The 13,410-nt window shown below is 35.8% G+C and overlaps 2 protein-coding genes across 2 annotated transcripts; both read right to left on the reverse strand.

Annotated features, from left to right (window-relative positions):
• Positions 1-4,717: 4,717 nt before the first annotated feature.
• Positions 4,718-5,792, reverse strand: LOC18014137 (cytosolic sulfotransferase 12). The gene has a single exon (XM_006418574.2). It carries the CDS (start codon positions 5,724-5,726, stop codon positions 4,743-4,745), a length of 984 nt encoding a protein of 327 aa, XP_006418637.1. The 5' UTR covers positions 5,727-5,792; the 3' UTR covers positions 4,718-4,742.
• Positions 5,793-10,117: 4,325 nt separating this feature from the next.
• On the reverse strand, positions 10,118-10,509 carry LOC112084640 (40S ribosomal protein S28-2). Its single transcript, XM_024153906.1, has one exon. The coding sequence runs from the start codon at positions 10,500-10,502 to the stop codon at positions 10,308-10,310; it is 195 nt and encodes a 64-aa protein (XP_024009674.1). The 5' UTR covers positions 10,503-10,509; the 3' UTR covers positions 10,118-10,307.
• Positions 10,510-13,410: the final 2,901 nt, after the last annotated feature.

Raw genomic sequence — 13,410 nt, forward strand, 5'->3', positions numbered from 1 at the left:
GGGAACGCCTGTGTTAAAAGTGAACGACTCAACATATAAATAATAGAGAAAAATAAGAAGATGAAAAACAATTATGTAAAGACGAAGAATTTGCTTTTGTCTTGGTTTAATTGGTTTGTGAGTTTCATACACTTATTTAGTAGCAATGGTCGGTGTTTACTTTTGGGTTTGATTTATTTTATCATCTATGTTTTAAATTATTGTTTTAATTCTCTTCAGTCATCAATTTATAATATCAAGTTCTGTTGTACGTTTTTGAAACCCTTATGCCCGTGCAAGGGGTTTAGGGTTTAGGGCAAGATTAACAAAAAAAGTCTACACCCAGAAATAACTTAATAGTATTAAGATCTCAGGATTGCAAAACCATGAATTAAAATTAAAAATAGGAACACCTATTATGTTGCTTCGGAATATTGACCCTAGAGGTGGTCTATGCAATGGAACAAGATTCTTGGTAACACAATTGGCCAAACATGTTATTCAAGCTAGCTACATAGCTGGTGAGTATATTTGTTAAATGATCTTGATCCCAAGAATGTTTGTTTCCCCCACCGAGACAAGGTTTTCTTTTAGAATGAGGCGTAGACAATTCTCTGTAACCATCGCCTATTCAATGACTATCAATAACAGTCAAGGACAGACTTTGCAAAAGGTTGGACTGCATTTACCAAAACTCGTATTTTTCCATGGATAACTTTATGTGGCTATATCAGGTGTTACTTTGAGAGCTGGGTTGAAGATTCTGACCACAGATACTATAGGTAAGCCACAAACCAATATTTTGAACGTTGTATATAAGGCCGTCTTTCAGAATGTAAGGAAACGATAGTTTATTTTAATTATTTTGGTTTAGACCTTTAAAAACTAAATAGATTTTTTTAATGATACTTTGGTTTACTTATGATTCAGAATTGATACTCTTTCTCTTTTTCTATTAATGGTTTTCCTGATTATCGAGAATCGATACTTTTATTAAACATAAAAGAAATAGAGTACAAAACCATAATGATGTTTGAAAAATACACACTAAAAAAGGTGCAACTTAAAGATCTGTAGTATTGGAATGTTGTACATCAGCAAATATTGATGCACATAACGATAATGGTCATGGTTGATAAAGTGAGGAGTTTTTTTTAAAAAGTACCATTATCCAACTATCAAAACGGATGAGTTTATTAACGATACAGATCACAATACCATTATCCAACTATCGAAGCTTTTCACCATTTTAAAAAAAAAGTTAAATAAATATTCGTGATAGTTAGTGTTATTAGAACAAGAGAATATTAAAACATATCATTTCAAAAGAATATATATAACTTAAAATCTGCTACTTATTAATGATCGCATCTATAAATTTTGTAATCAGCTTTCTATACATTGCAAGCCCGCGCTTGGCGTTGGTGCCCACCTAACTAGGTTGTATAATGGACAGAAAATCACGTAAGATACATAGATAACCTCAGAACACTTTCTGATTTAAAAAAAAAAAAAACCGTAGAACACTTTTGCGATGTCTTTCTTAGGTCTTAGATTCAAAGGTTACAATTCTGACCATATAATTTGGTGGAAACCCCAAAAATTTGAAAGGAAAGAGAAAATAGTTGGATTTGTTCCTAAAAGACAGTCCACATAGCATTTCGCTACATATGATATACTTTTGAGTGAAAATAAAGTAAATATTTGATTTTAAAAGCGAAAACAAATGAGATGGTATGAATATTCGTGTAATCGAGAAAATGTATCTCTAGTGTAAGGTGAAGTTTTATAGATTATGTCCCTCTTAAGGTGAAGTATCAAGCGAGAAAGTGTAAAGTGAAGTAATACAGAGAAAACAAGCGGTAACTTTATGTCGACTGTACTGAAAGATCTGGGTTTAATAATATCCCGACCTCATCTCCACCACCACCGCTCATCCCACCAAGCTTTCCTTACCATCCGCACGAGCAAAGGACAAGAGGAAGCGGAGACAACCAGTTTGTGGCTAAAATAACTCGCAGTGAAAACCAAGTCGATGGAGGTTCAAGAGGGATATTCATACCAAAAGTCTAGAGTTCGTGCAAAGGTTATTTGAGGAAACAAGGGCATAACTGAGAATGATGAGTTCGAGGGTCACCAGGCCGCGGCTAGTGCTACTCCCGAGATTTTGACCGTGTGGTCGAGGAAACAAAGCAAACTCCCTTTACGTAGAGAATTGAGAACACACAAGTAAAGGATGTTGGAAAGTTTTGGCTGCCATATCTTCTAAGCACTACTTCCCAATAGGGTCCATATAAGAGAACTCATCTACAATATGCATCAAACATTAAGCTCAATAGTAGCTTGATCCAGCTTTGTGCGATGCAACATGTTTCTATAATTTTGTTCAGAACCAAAAATACATATCTCTATAATGCCAACCGGATACAAACGTACGACGTATCTTTGATACCTCTATATACATATACGATTTTCCAAGGTGAGGAAGAAGACTTTCACTACAAGAAAACATGCCAAAAACCTACGGAAAATATTGTCAGAAAATCATAGGAAACGGCTCTTTTTTACCAAAATCCTACGAAATTTTGTCATAGGAAATCGGCCGTCAGAAATTGTAAAAGGTAAGAAAATGGTAGGAAATTTCATACGAAAATGTTGGTAAGACAGTTTTTATACGGAAGTTTTAGTAGAACTTTCCTACCAAATTACTACAATTTTCTATCGATTAGTGTTCTTTCCAATTTCTTACGAAACATTACTAATCTATTTCTTACGATTTTTTTACTAATTTTTATTATCAATATCCTACCAATTTCCTACCAATATAAATTTATAAAATAAAAAATTAGATTAATATCAGAAATTGAATTTAAATTAAAATATAAATTAATTATAAATTAATTATAAATTTGATTAATAAAATATATAAAAAACAAAATAAGTTCTCTAAATACTATGAGCCTAAAATTTGACTAAGTAATTATTACAAGGAGAGAAGGTGAAGACTCTTATTTATAGAGCAACTTCTCTACCTAAATTATCTTAGATTGTCGATGTGGGACAAAACCAAAAAACATAGTTTCCTACGGAATTCCTACGACTTTTCTACAAACAATAATTCATAGAAAATCCGTAGAAATAAATAATTTTGCTCTATTTATAGTGCAGTTTCTTCATCTAAATTCCTAACTTTTCGATGTGGGACAAACAAAAACACATATTTTCCTACAAATTTCATACGATTTTTCTACAAATAATATTTTGTAGGAAATCCGTAGGACAATTTCCTACGAAATTGCTACTAGTGTAACAGTCGATTGGGTCCTACAACTTTCTTACCAAATTTTGACCGTATTTTCTACGAATATAAAAATTTGGTAGGTTATTGGTTGGATATATCCTACCATTTTTCGACATTTTTTTTTCGTAGGAAAATTCTTACCTATTTCCTACCACTTTTATTTTTCGTCATAATTGCGTAAGAAATTGGTGAAAAATATTCCTACCAAATATTCTTTTAAGAATTTTCGTACGAGTATGACATATTTTCTTGTAGTGTTTTTATCGCTTCACGCAATGCGTTTAAGTCCATGTGTGTAAAAAAAGATTTTTGGGAAAGGATGAAGGAAGAGAAGATATCAAGTTCTTGGTTTCTTGGCTAACATTGTCATCTCTCATGTAGTTTGTAAGGTGAGGTTCTTATAAACCCTCCTTTGTGATACTCTTTCTCTATGTGTACACAAAGAGAGGATAGTGAAAAAATAAGAAAATAATAGATTTTTCTTTTTTATTTGATGCTTTGGAGAATTCAGTTCAAGTGAATAGATATGTTTATAGACAAGAGAAGTGTTAGGGTTTTTACGCGTTTTAATTATGGGTGTGTGACGTGCGTCCTAAGTCACACGTAACTAATCCACTATGTTTGAAGGAAAGTAGAAAACATATTTATGATGAACAAATTTATGATTAATTTTTTATTCAATATTATTCTTAAGAAGCCAATTCCGATTTACGCAATTCTTTTTATTTGTTATTTTCAACAAAAAAAAAAATATATGTGTGTGTATAAAGTATAAACGTTTTTGTTTTGTTGCTTTGAAGTTTGAACAGCTCGATCTTGCAAGTGAGTTATGCTTATAGACACAGGCTGTACATGGGCACATCATGGCCTCATCTTAAACAGCATGACATGAATAATACAGATTTAACTAGTAATAATATAGAGTATCTTATTTACCCTTGTTACAAAAATAAATATTATATAATTATTTTATTAAACAAACCATCAAATTATAAAGCATGTCTATTCCATATAATATATATATATATATATATATATTTTTTTTTTAAAAAAAAAGGGAAGTACATGGACACATGATGGGCTCATCTTAAACAACATGACATGAATAAAACAGATTTGACCAGTGATAATATATCTTATTAAACAAACCATCATATTATAATAACATGTCTATTCCATATATTTTTTTTTAAAAAGGGAAATACATGGACACATCATGGACACATCATGGGCTATCTTAAACAACATGACATGAATAATACAGATTTAACCATCTATATAATATATCTTCTTAAACAAACCACCAATCTATATAACATTTTCTATTATATTAAAAAAAAGGAAGTAATATTGCTTCATTTTATTCATACAAGAACAAAAACATAGACACAGAAGAAAACTCACAAGATTAAAGAAACATAACTAAAGCAAAACAAAAACATAACAAGTCTTAAAGATTGATTCAACAAGAAAGTTCCAGACCAGAACCACGAAACTTTTCGTCGATGGTTCTATCTATTTCCTCTGCCAACGACTCACTCAAAGTATCTCTCCATCCTCCGATCTCTCCTTTTCTAAAGAAAGCTTTAGTCTCTATTCCATTAGGCAATGTACCTTCTTTATTAACTTCCAATTTACTCAAATGCTCAAAACTACACAACCTCACAATATCTTTCACTTCTTCTTCTCCAATAGAACCACATCCCAAGAACTCAGCAATTCGCGTAATCTCCTTTCCGGTCTGTTTCTTGAGATCCTCGTAAGTAACGAACAAGACCTTGTTCGGATTCTCACGGCTTGCGTACCAATACTCCAACACATGATCCCAAAAGGGTCCAGCGATAAACTTCCCTTCACAAAACGCTTTAACCGCTTTTTCAATCGGATAATCTGCTGTTTCTTCAGGAGCAAGTTTCTTTCCAAAATGCCATAAGGAAACAAACATGTCCTTAGGGTTCCTACAACAATACACAATCTTACAAGACGAGCTCTTAACCGACTCGGGCAGCGAAAGATACGATATGTGAGTGTTCATGAGTCTTGGAGAAGGCAACTCGGAGAAATTGAAATCTGGAGATTCGTAGTAAACTCCTTCCAAGAAGGGCACAAGAAGGTGCGGATTGGTAACCAGAAGAGGATGGTCACCAGAAGAAGAAGAAGAAACTGGAAACTTGTGTCGGTTAATGAGGGCAAAGAGAAGAGCTTTTAACCAGGTGGTACCTGATTTAGGATTGGTGACGAGGATAATGTCCGAATCTTTGGCTTCAAAGTGTTTTTGGCACTTCAAGATTCCTTGTAGCAGAGCTTGTGTTTGCCAAAATCCTTTGAATTGGTACATTTGGCTAACCAACCAACCTTTCTCGCTTGGAAGAGATGAAATCAGATCTCGTGTTTCTTGTGTCAGATCATCATCTCTCAAGTAATCAGGAACTGATGATGATGACATTGTTAAGAGAATAGACCAACCTTAGAAAATGTTTGAAACTATGAGATAGTTTTTTTTTCTTAAGCTTTATTCCATCTTTGAGGGTAATGCTTGTTTGCTTTTATATATGCATTGCTGTGTTGACTGTTGACAGAGTCGTGCCTGAGATTTCTCTAATTACAAGCGGGAAAAAAAAATTGGCCCCTTAAAACTTTTTTTAATGCAGCTTAGTCCATAAATAATTGGCAAAAAAGAAGAAAAAATGACATATATGCATTTGGGAAGAGTTGAACCCAGGCAAACCTTTAACTAAACATGCTTTCATCTATCACAAACCATTTGGACTAACTCCAATTCTAGAAAATTGGTCCAAAAAAAATATTTAACTCCACCGGCCCTGAAGCACATGTTTCATTAGTTTGTGCTAGGCTTTGAGTGTTGAATAAAAGTTTGATGTGTACAAGTAAATAAATAGCGCAATACTTTCGATTTATGTTGTGGTCCTAAACTATTATTTTTGGTGGAATAGTCAACACATCCTTTACTTGAAGAGCACGTAGAATAAAATATCTAAAGAAACAAAATAAGAATGAAAGAGAATCACGACTCTAATGCAGGCTAAGACAAGCGCCATTATATTTTAATCACACATATTCTTCTACTGTTTGTTGTTTTCTCGACGCATTTTTCATTGATTAGTTTTTTTTTTTTGTTCAACCGCTGCATTATTTGTTGTTTTCTAAAAACAACATTTTTTTTGTTGACAACTTTTAAAACAAATTCATGGTGTGAATAAAAAGAAAATGCTGTTATAAACAAATGGACTTTTAGTAACCGGCCCATTAACCATCAGGTTAATGTCTCATGGCCCATTAAGGTTTCTGATACATTAGTTATATAATGTATATATACACTGCTTATGGAAACGATAAGATAAGAGTTTTTCCCTTAATACGTTATCAGCACGAAGCTCAACTTCAAACGATCATATTTCTCAATATACAAGGAGTTAGAAGGAGATCTACATATCATTTTGAAGCCCTGGAAGAGAAGAATCTAGTGGTGAAAACCGCTCCTCAATCCGACACCAGACGCGCCCTCAAGACTCAAAACAATCGGCGCTGTCCCACCTTAGCGGGTGATTCTTTCCAAGCGGTGGTTCCTCCATTGTAGCAGCTGTTCGTCCTCCTTTCTGGCCATCATTCTCAGGAGTTTCCAGTAGATATCTGTGGTCTTTAGCTCCCAGATCATAAGCCGGTCAGAAATCCATTTGGCGAAAAGATATGCAAGACAATATGGATATCATTGTGGATAGTGGATCGAGCCACACCATTCTAAAAGACAAGAATTACTTCATAAATTTAGTAATCAAAACCGCAAACATTAGCACTATAGCGAGTAGTTCGAGCCTAATAGAGGGCCATGGCCAAGCTAATGTGTTGTTATCAAATGGCACATATCTAGACATCTCTGATGCCTTATACTCATCCAGTTCTAAGAGAAACCTATTGAGTTTCAAAGACATAAGATTGAATGGTTTCCATATCGAAACTCAGGATGAAGGGAACAAAGAGTTTTTAATTATCACTAAAATGATAAATGGCCATAAACAAGTTTTTGAAATTATACCCGCCGTATCTACTGGCATTTACCATGCTAAAGTCAGTATGATTGAGGCTAATGCTGCTATCAAAACACGGTTTTTAGATTACACTATTTGGCATGATCGCCTGGGTCATCCCGGTGCGAACATGATGCGTAAATTAGTCCAGAATTCTAAAGGGCACAGCCTTAAACCAAATGGTATTTTCCCTCAGCACCTCAAGTGCACAGCTTGCTCACAAGGGAAACTGATTACCCGACCTTCACCAGTCAAAGTGTCTAAAGAGACCTTGAACTTTCTGGAAAGAATCCAAGGAGACATATGTGGACCAATTCACCCACCTTGTGGGACATTCAGATATTTCATGGTCCTCATTGACGCATCGACCCGCTGGTCGCATGTCTGTCTGCTCTCTTCTAGGAACCAGGCTTTTGCTAGGTTATTGGCCCAAATCATCAGATTACGAGCCCATTTTCTAGACTTCCCATTAAAGACTATACGTCTTGATAATGCTGGTGAATTCACTTCCCAAGCGTTTAATGAATATTGTTTGTCCATGGGGGTAAGTGTTGAACATCCCGTTCCACATGTCCATACACAAAATGGATTAGCTGAATCCTTCATTAAACGAATTCAATGGGTTGCTAGACCATTACTCATGAGGTCACAACTCCCGGTCTCAGCTTGGGGACACACAGTCTTACATGCCGCTGAACTAATACGCATACGACCATCTAGTGAGCACAAATATTCACCATCCCAATTGCTAACGGGTCATGAGCCAGACGTCTCCCATATTAAAACATTTGGGTGTTCAGTCTATGTACCCATTGCACCACCACAGAGGACTAAAATGGGACCTCAAAGGAGGATGGGAATATATGTTGGTTTTGATTCTCCCACCATCATAAAATATCTCGAGCCAACTACAGGAGATCTGTTTAAAGCCAGATATGCAGATTGCCGATTTGATGAATCGGTATATCCTAGATTAGGTGGTGAGACAGACAAGCTGGTAAAAGAACTTTCATGGAATCAAACATCCACACAATGGCAAGATCCTCGGACTCTAGAATGTGATTCAAGGGTCCAAAGAATTATACATTTACAAAAACTAGCTAATCAATTGCCAGATTCCTTTGCTGACCCGAACAAAGTTACCAAATCGTACATACCAGCTTGTAATGCACCAGTACGAATAGATGTCCCCTCAGGGAAAAGTCAAGTTGCTACAGAGTCTGACGCACGTAAAAAACGTGGCAGACCACCAGGTTCCAAAGATAAGAATCCCCGGAAATCAAAGAAAGGTGCAATGATTGAAACCGGGATTCAAGAGAACACGGATACAGCCTCAGCTGATACTTACCCTATCGAACCATCTCAAGAGGTTTGGGACGCCAAAACTCAAGGTTCTGAAGGGATTGATAATAATGAGATCTCAATCAATTATATCATATTCGGTTCTCTATGGAACAGAAAAGATGTCGACATCAATGAAACTTTAGATCCTAATCTCAATCAATCCATTTGACGAAAAGGTATTATCTAAAACTATAGATCCTAATCAAAGTTTTGGTTTTTTTTTTTTGAAAACCCTAATATGGATCGGTTCTTTTCATGATTCTTCATCGTTTTTTTTTTCGTTTTTAAAACCATAACCAAACCGATCCTCTTTCTTCTTGTCAAAACCCTAATTGGTTTTATTTTCCTAATCGGCTTTATCATATAAAACCTAAACCCTAATGCTTTGTTCAAACCCTATACCGATCGGTCCTAGCATTATCTAAACCAAACACTAAAATTCCTTGCAAACCGAAACCTAAATCTTTGCAAAACCCTAGATCTAAAATCGTTTTGGTTTGTCTATCGTTAAACCGAGATCGATCGGTTTAAATCCTAAACCGATCGGTTATTTATCTTAGATCCGATCCTTGAAAACCCTAAAACCGGTCCATGCAAGCTCCTAAATCCTAAACCAATCGACCCCTTAAACTCTAAACCAATCGATCCACCTAAACCGTTTATAAACCGATAAATTCTAATCCTAAATCGATAGGGTTTAAGTTTAAACTGATCGGTTTTTCCTAATAAAAATTAAACCCTAGCAAACCGTTTAGTTTAATCCCTTAACCGATTAATAACCCTAATAACCGGTTTCCAAAATTAAATCTAATTTAACCGGTTTTGTTGTTTAATCGATCAATCCGATCGGTTTAAGCTTAATCGGTTAATTTCAAATTAGTTTCCAAAATCAATCTCTAGATTGCCTAAACCCTAAACCCTTAATAAATTTTTTTTTTTTTTTTTCGTCGAAAATGTTAAGAGAAAATGCATATTTACTAGCTCTTTTTAACAAGATGCATCTGCGATTTTAAAACATTCTGTTTTATCTATATGCATTTAGTTGTATATACGAGAAGGCTTATGTTCTTTTTTTTGTTGTTGTTGGAGATCTCGTAGTTTTCTTCTTCCACTTCCCAACACTCGGATCGACCACTTAAGTACACGAGTTGTGAAGTATTTGAAGGCTTAAAACGGATCAACCTAAAACCAGTTTGAAAGCTACTTTGAAGCAGAGATTTGAAACATTAGAGAATAACTTGGGGAACATATTTTTGTTACGAATTAAGGCTTGTAACTTTACATAGAGGATTTGGTTGATATATTAAATTTGGTAGTTTGTGTAGTCCAGAGAGATTTTGGAGGGTTAAAATCAGTTAACCAAGCTTAATTTGAATTGAGAAGACCAGATTGAGAACATAGGGCATTAACTAAAGGAATGGTTTTTCCTTGAATTGAAGATGTGACTGTTGGTTTAGGTTGAACCAGATTTAGAACATAGGGCAAATTCTTGATGTGTGATACAAGTTCTGATGATATAGAGTTTCAGACAAGAGACTTTAAAGACCAAAACAGAGCAAATTGTCTTAAAGACACAACAAAATTCCATTGAAAAGCATAATCTCAATCCAGTCAAGAGGAATAAAAAGAGAGAAACATCAACGAAGTCTCCTAGCTTCTCTCTCGGACTCGAGCAAAGTGAGGATATCTCCTTCTCTCACTGGTCCTTTAACATTGCGCATAATAAAACGATCAGAGTCTGTGAACTTCACTCGAACTTGGGTCACCTGACCCCTTGATCCGGTACGACCCATCACTTTCACCACCACGGCATGCTTGATCTGAGAATCCATTCTGATTTACTCTACACAAAAGCATCAAAATTCAAATCAAATAAGATAATCAATAGAATGCAAACCAAAAATCAATAGTGATTAGTACATAAGAGTTGTTTTTTTCCTGTAAAGCAATTAACTTGAGAGACCCAAATCTGATAAGTATAATTTGTATTCTAAATTCTTGAATGTCTTGCTAAGATATCTTCAATTGAATTCCTCATGAACTTGGACAAACTTAGCACGAGTTAATTCCCTAGATGACCACTAAATTTACTGAAAACCAACAAGAATCCAAACCCAAATATCTGTGTATCGTACGAGTACAACTAAACGGAGGATTGGTGAGAATCCGTAACGAATAACCCTTTAGGAGTCGGAAATGTTGAAGATGGAGAGATACCTCGGATTGCGATTGGAAGCCTCGTCAAAATTCTTTGGGTGGCGCCGCTTGAATGCTTAGGGTTTGTAAATGCAGACACTCGAGAAATCGTGAGTTATAAAGAAAGGTTAATCTCCACAAACTTTGGGCTAGGTAGGCCCATTTAAAAGATTGGGCTTTCTTTTAAAACAAATCTTGCTTTTTACTCCTTTAAACAGTTAATTTTTGTTTTTTCTTTTTTTTTTACTGCTAAATTATTTTCATTAAACAACCAAAATACAAACATCATTACAAAGTTGAATACAAAACATCAAATACTAATTATTGTATAAGCAACTATATGTGCCAATACGTTGAAGACGTTAGAAAAGGGAATTTGACGTTGTTTTCTTTTGAGATAAGCCTTATACACTAACAAGTTTTAAATTGTTATTTTCCTTCTTCACAATTCCACTTACTTTAATGCGATAAGTATCCCAATCTGACATTGCATTGATTAATTCCCAAATCGTACAGTGAAAAGCTATTGCATTTGGTACATGTTTCGAAATATTGACCTTATAATACCAATTAGTCCGTATCATAGTCGTCGTTAAAAAGTTAACTTTGAACTCCTCGTGGTTGTACACCAGTTATTTTTAAATGATAGATGAATCATTGCCATCGTAGATTCATTAAACTCATCAGAAAGAAACTCAAAAATAAGTTATTCGCCTATCTCAGCGTGTGTAATGAGATGTTACCAAAACGAGATGATATGAGGATTCTCGTCGATCCATTGCAACAAGGTCTCAAGGATTGAAACTATGGCGACGACGGTCGGTGAGATATGGCAAGGATTAATTCCTGAAAATGGTAGATATCATCAAGAGACTTGTTCGGCGTGAGGAACATGAGAGAAGAAGATTGTGTGGAAGGTTAATCGCCGGAGCTCGGATTGGGCGATTATTCTGTAGCGGTGACATCTCCACTAGTAAATCTAGGTGGGGGTTCGGAAATCATTAGTCCACCGCACTTAGTACAACAACCAGATGAAGGATAAACGGAGGATGGAGGTTCAGAGGGAGATTCCTCAGGTGGTGGTTGCTCTTTAGCTTTCGATTTTCTTCCCCAATTTTTTGGATTGCAAACGACGATGAAAACAACATTATCTTCTGATAAAAATATAGATTATTCTGTTAATATTCTGTCAATACTGTTCAGTTATTTTAGGCTATTATCTTCTTTGTAATCCTTGATATTGGGGAACTGTTCTGGTTTTATATAGCATTCGTAAATAGATCAATTCCCAAGAGGAATTCACTATTTTTCATGGTATCAAAGCCATCAGCTCCTGAACCTCTTCTCTGATTCTCTCTTCACCGTCTCCTTCTTCCATTTCTCTTCTTCTCTATTTCTCATTTTTTTCCCAATGGCTGATTCCTTAGCAGCAATTGAGTGTGCGTTTGGAGTCACAAATATCAAATCTCATATACCCATCATACTTGATTTCGATGATCATAACTATATTGCTTGGAAAGAGCTTTTCCTTACCCACTGCTTGGCTTTCAATGTCGTTGGACATCTTGACAAGACTCCGCTTCCCACAGGTGCTGCTGATGCTACCTGGCATAAAAGTGATGGTTTAGTTAAATTATAGATCTACGGCACTCTAGCTCCAACTTTGTTCCAATCTTCATTCAAAACTGGTGGTACTCGTCTGAGAGCTAGATTGGCCTCAATTGTTTGTCTCTTGCCTTCAGCTTTTCTCAAGTTAGCTTCTGCTATTTCAAGAGTTTGCTGAGCTTCTTGTACTTTTCTTCCTCAACAATGGCGAAACGGAGACGTCTGACTATGAGTCGAAAACCAATTCCAAAACAACAAGGAAGCTTGGGCAATTCAACTCGATAATGAGCTACGCAACACCAAAATTGGAGATCTGACGATAAAGGAGTATTCTCAAAAACTCAAATCAATTGCCTACCTGCTCACCAATGTGGATGCTCCATTTACAGAAAGAACACTGGTCATGTACCTCATCAACGGCCTCAACAACAAGTATGACAACATCATCAATGTTATATAAAAAAAGGAATTGTTCCCAACCTTTGATGATGCCAAACACATGCTAGAGGGAGAAGAAACATGACTCAAGAGGACCAATGGATCATCGGATACTCCCAATGATCACTCTTCCTCATCATCAGCTCTCATCGTCTCCAACCAACAACCGAGAGCTGCTCAAACTCCACAACCAAGTAGAGAGAATTAAACACAGCTGTTTAACAACTATAGAGGCAACAAGAGGAATCGATCGCAGGGAAGATGTAATTTCCAGTTCAAACCTAATTTCCCTAATTGGACTCCTTCAAACATGTCGCCTGATCAATACACTTTGTGGCCCAATCAATTTCGGAATTGGAGTCCGTATAATCAGGTGGGCATATACCGTGGTCCACCTCCGACAAAACCTCCCTTTTGTCCACCATTCCGACCATAACATGAGGCAAATCTGATGCAAGCTCAGCCGACGGAACACTACAGCAACGTCTATAGCGGCGAGAC

Source organism: Eutrema salsugineum, unplaced genomic scaffold (assembly GCF_000478725.1).
Source record: "Eutrema salsugineum unplaced genomic scaffold, Eutsalg1_0 scaffold_4, whole genome shotgun sequence".
Taxonomy (NCBI): domain Eukaryota; kingdom Viridiplantae; phylum Streptophyta; class Magnoliopsida; order Brassicales; family Brassicaceae; genus Eutrema; species Eutrema salsugineum.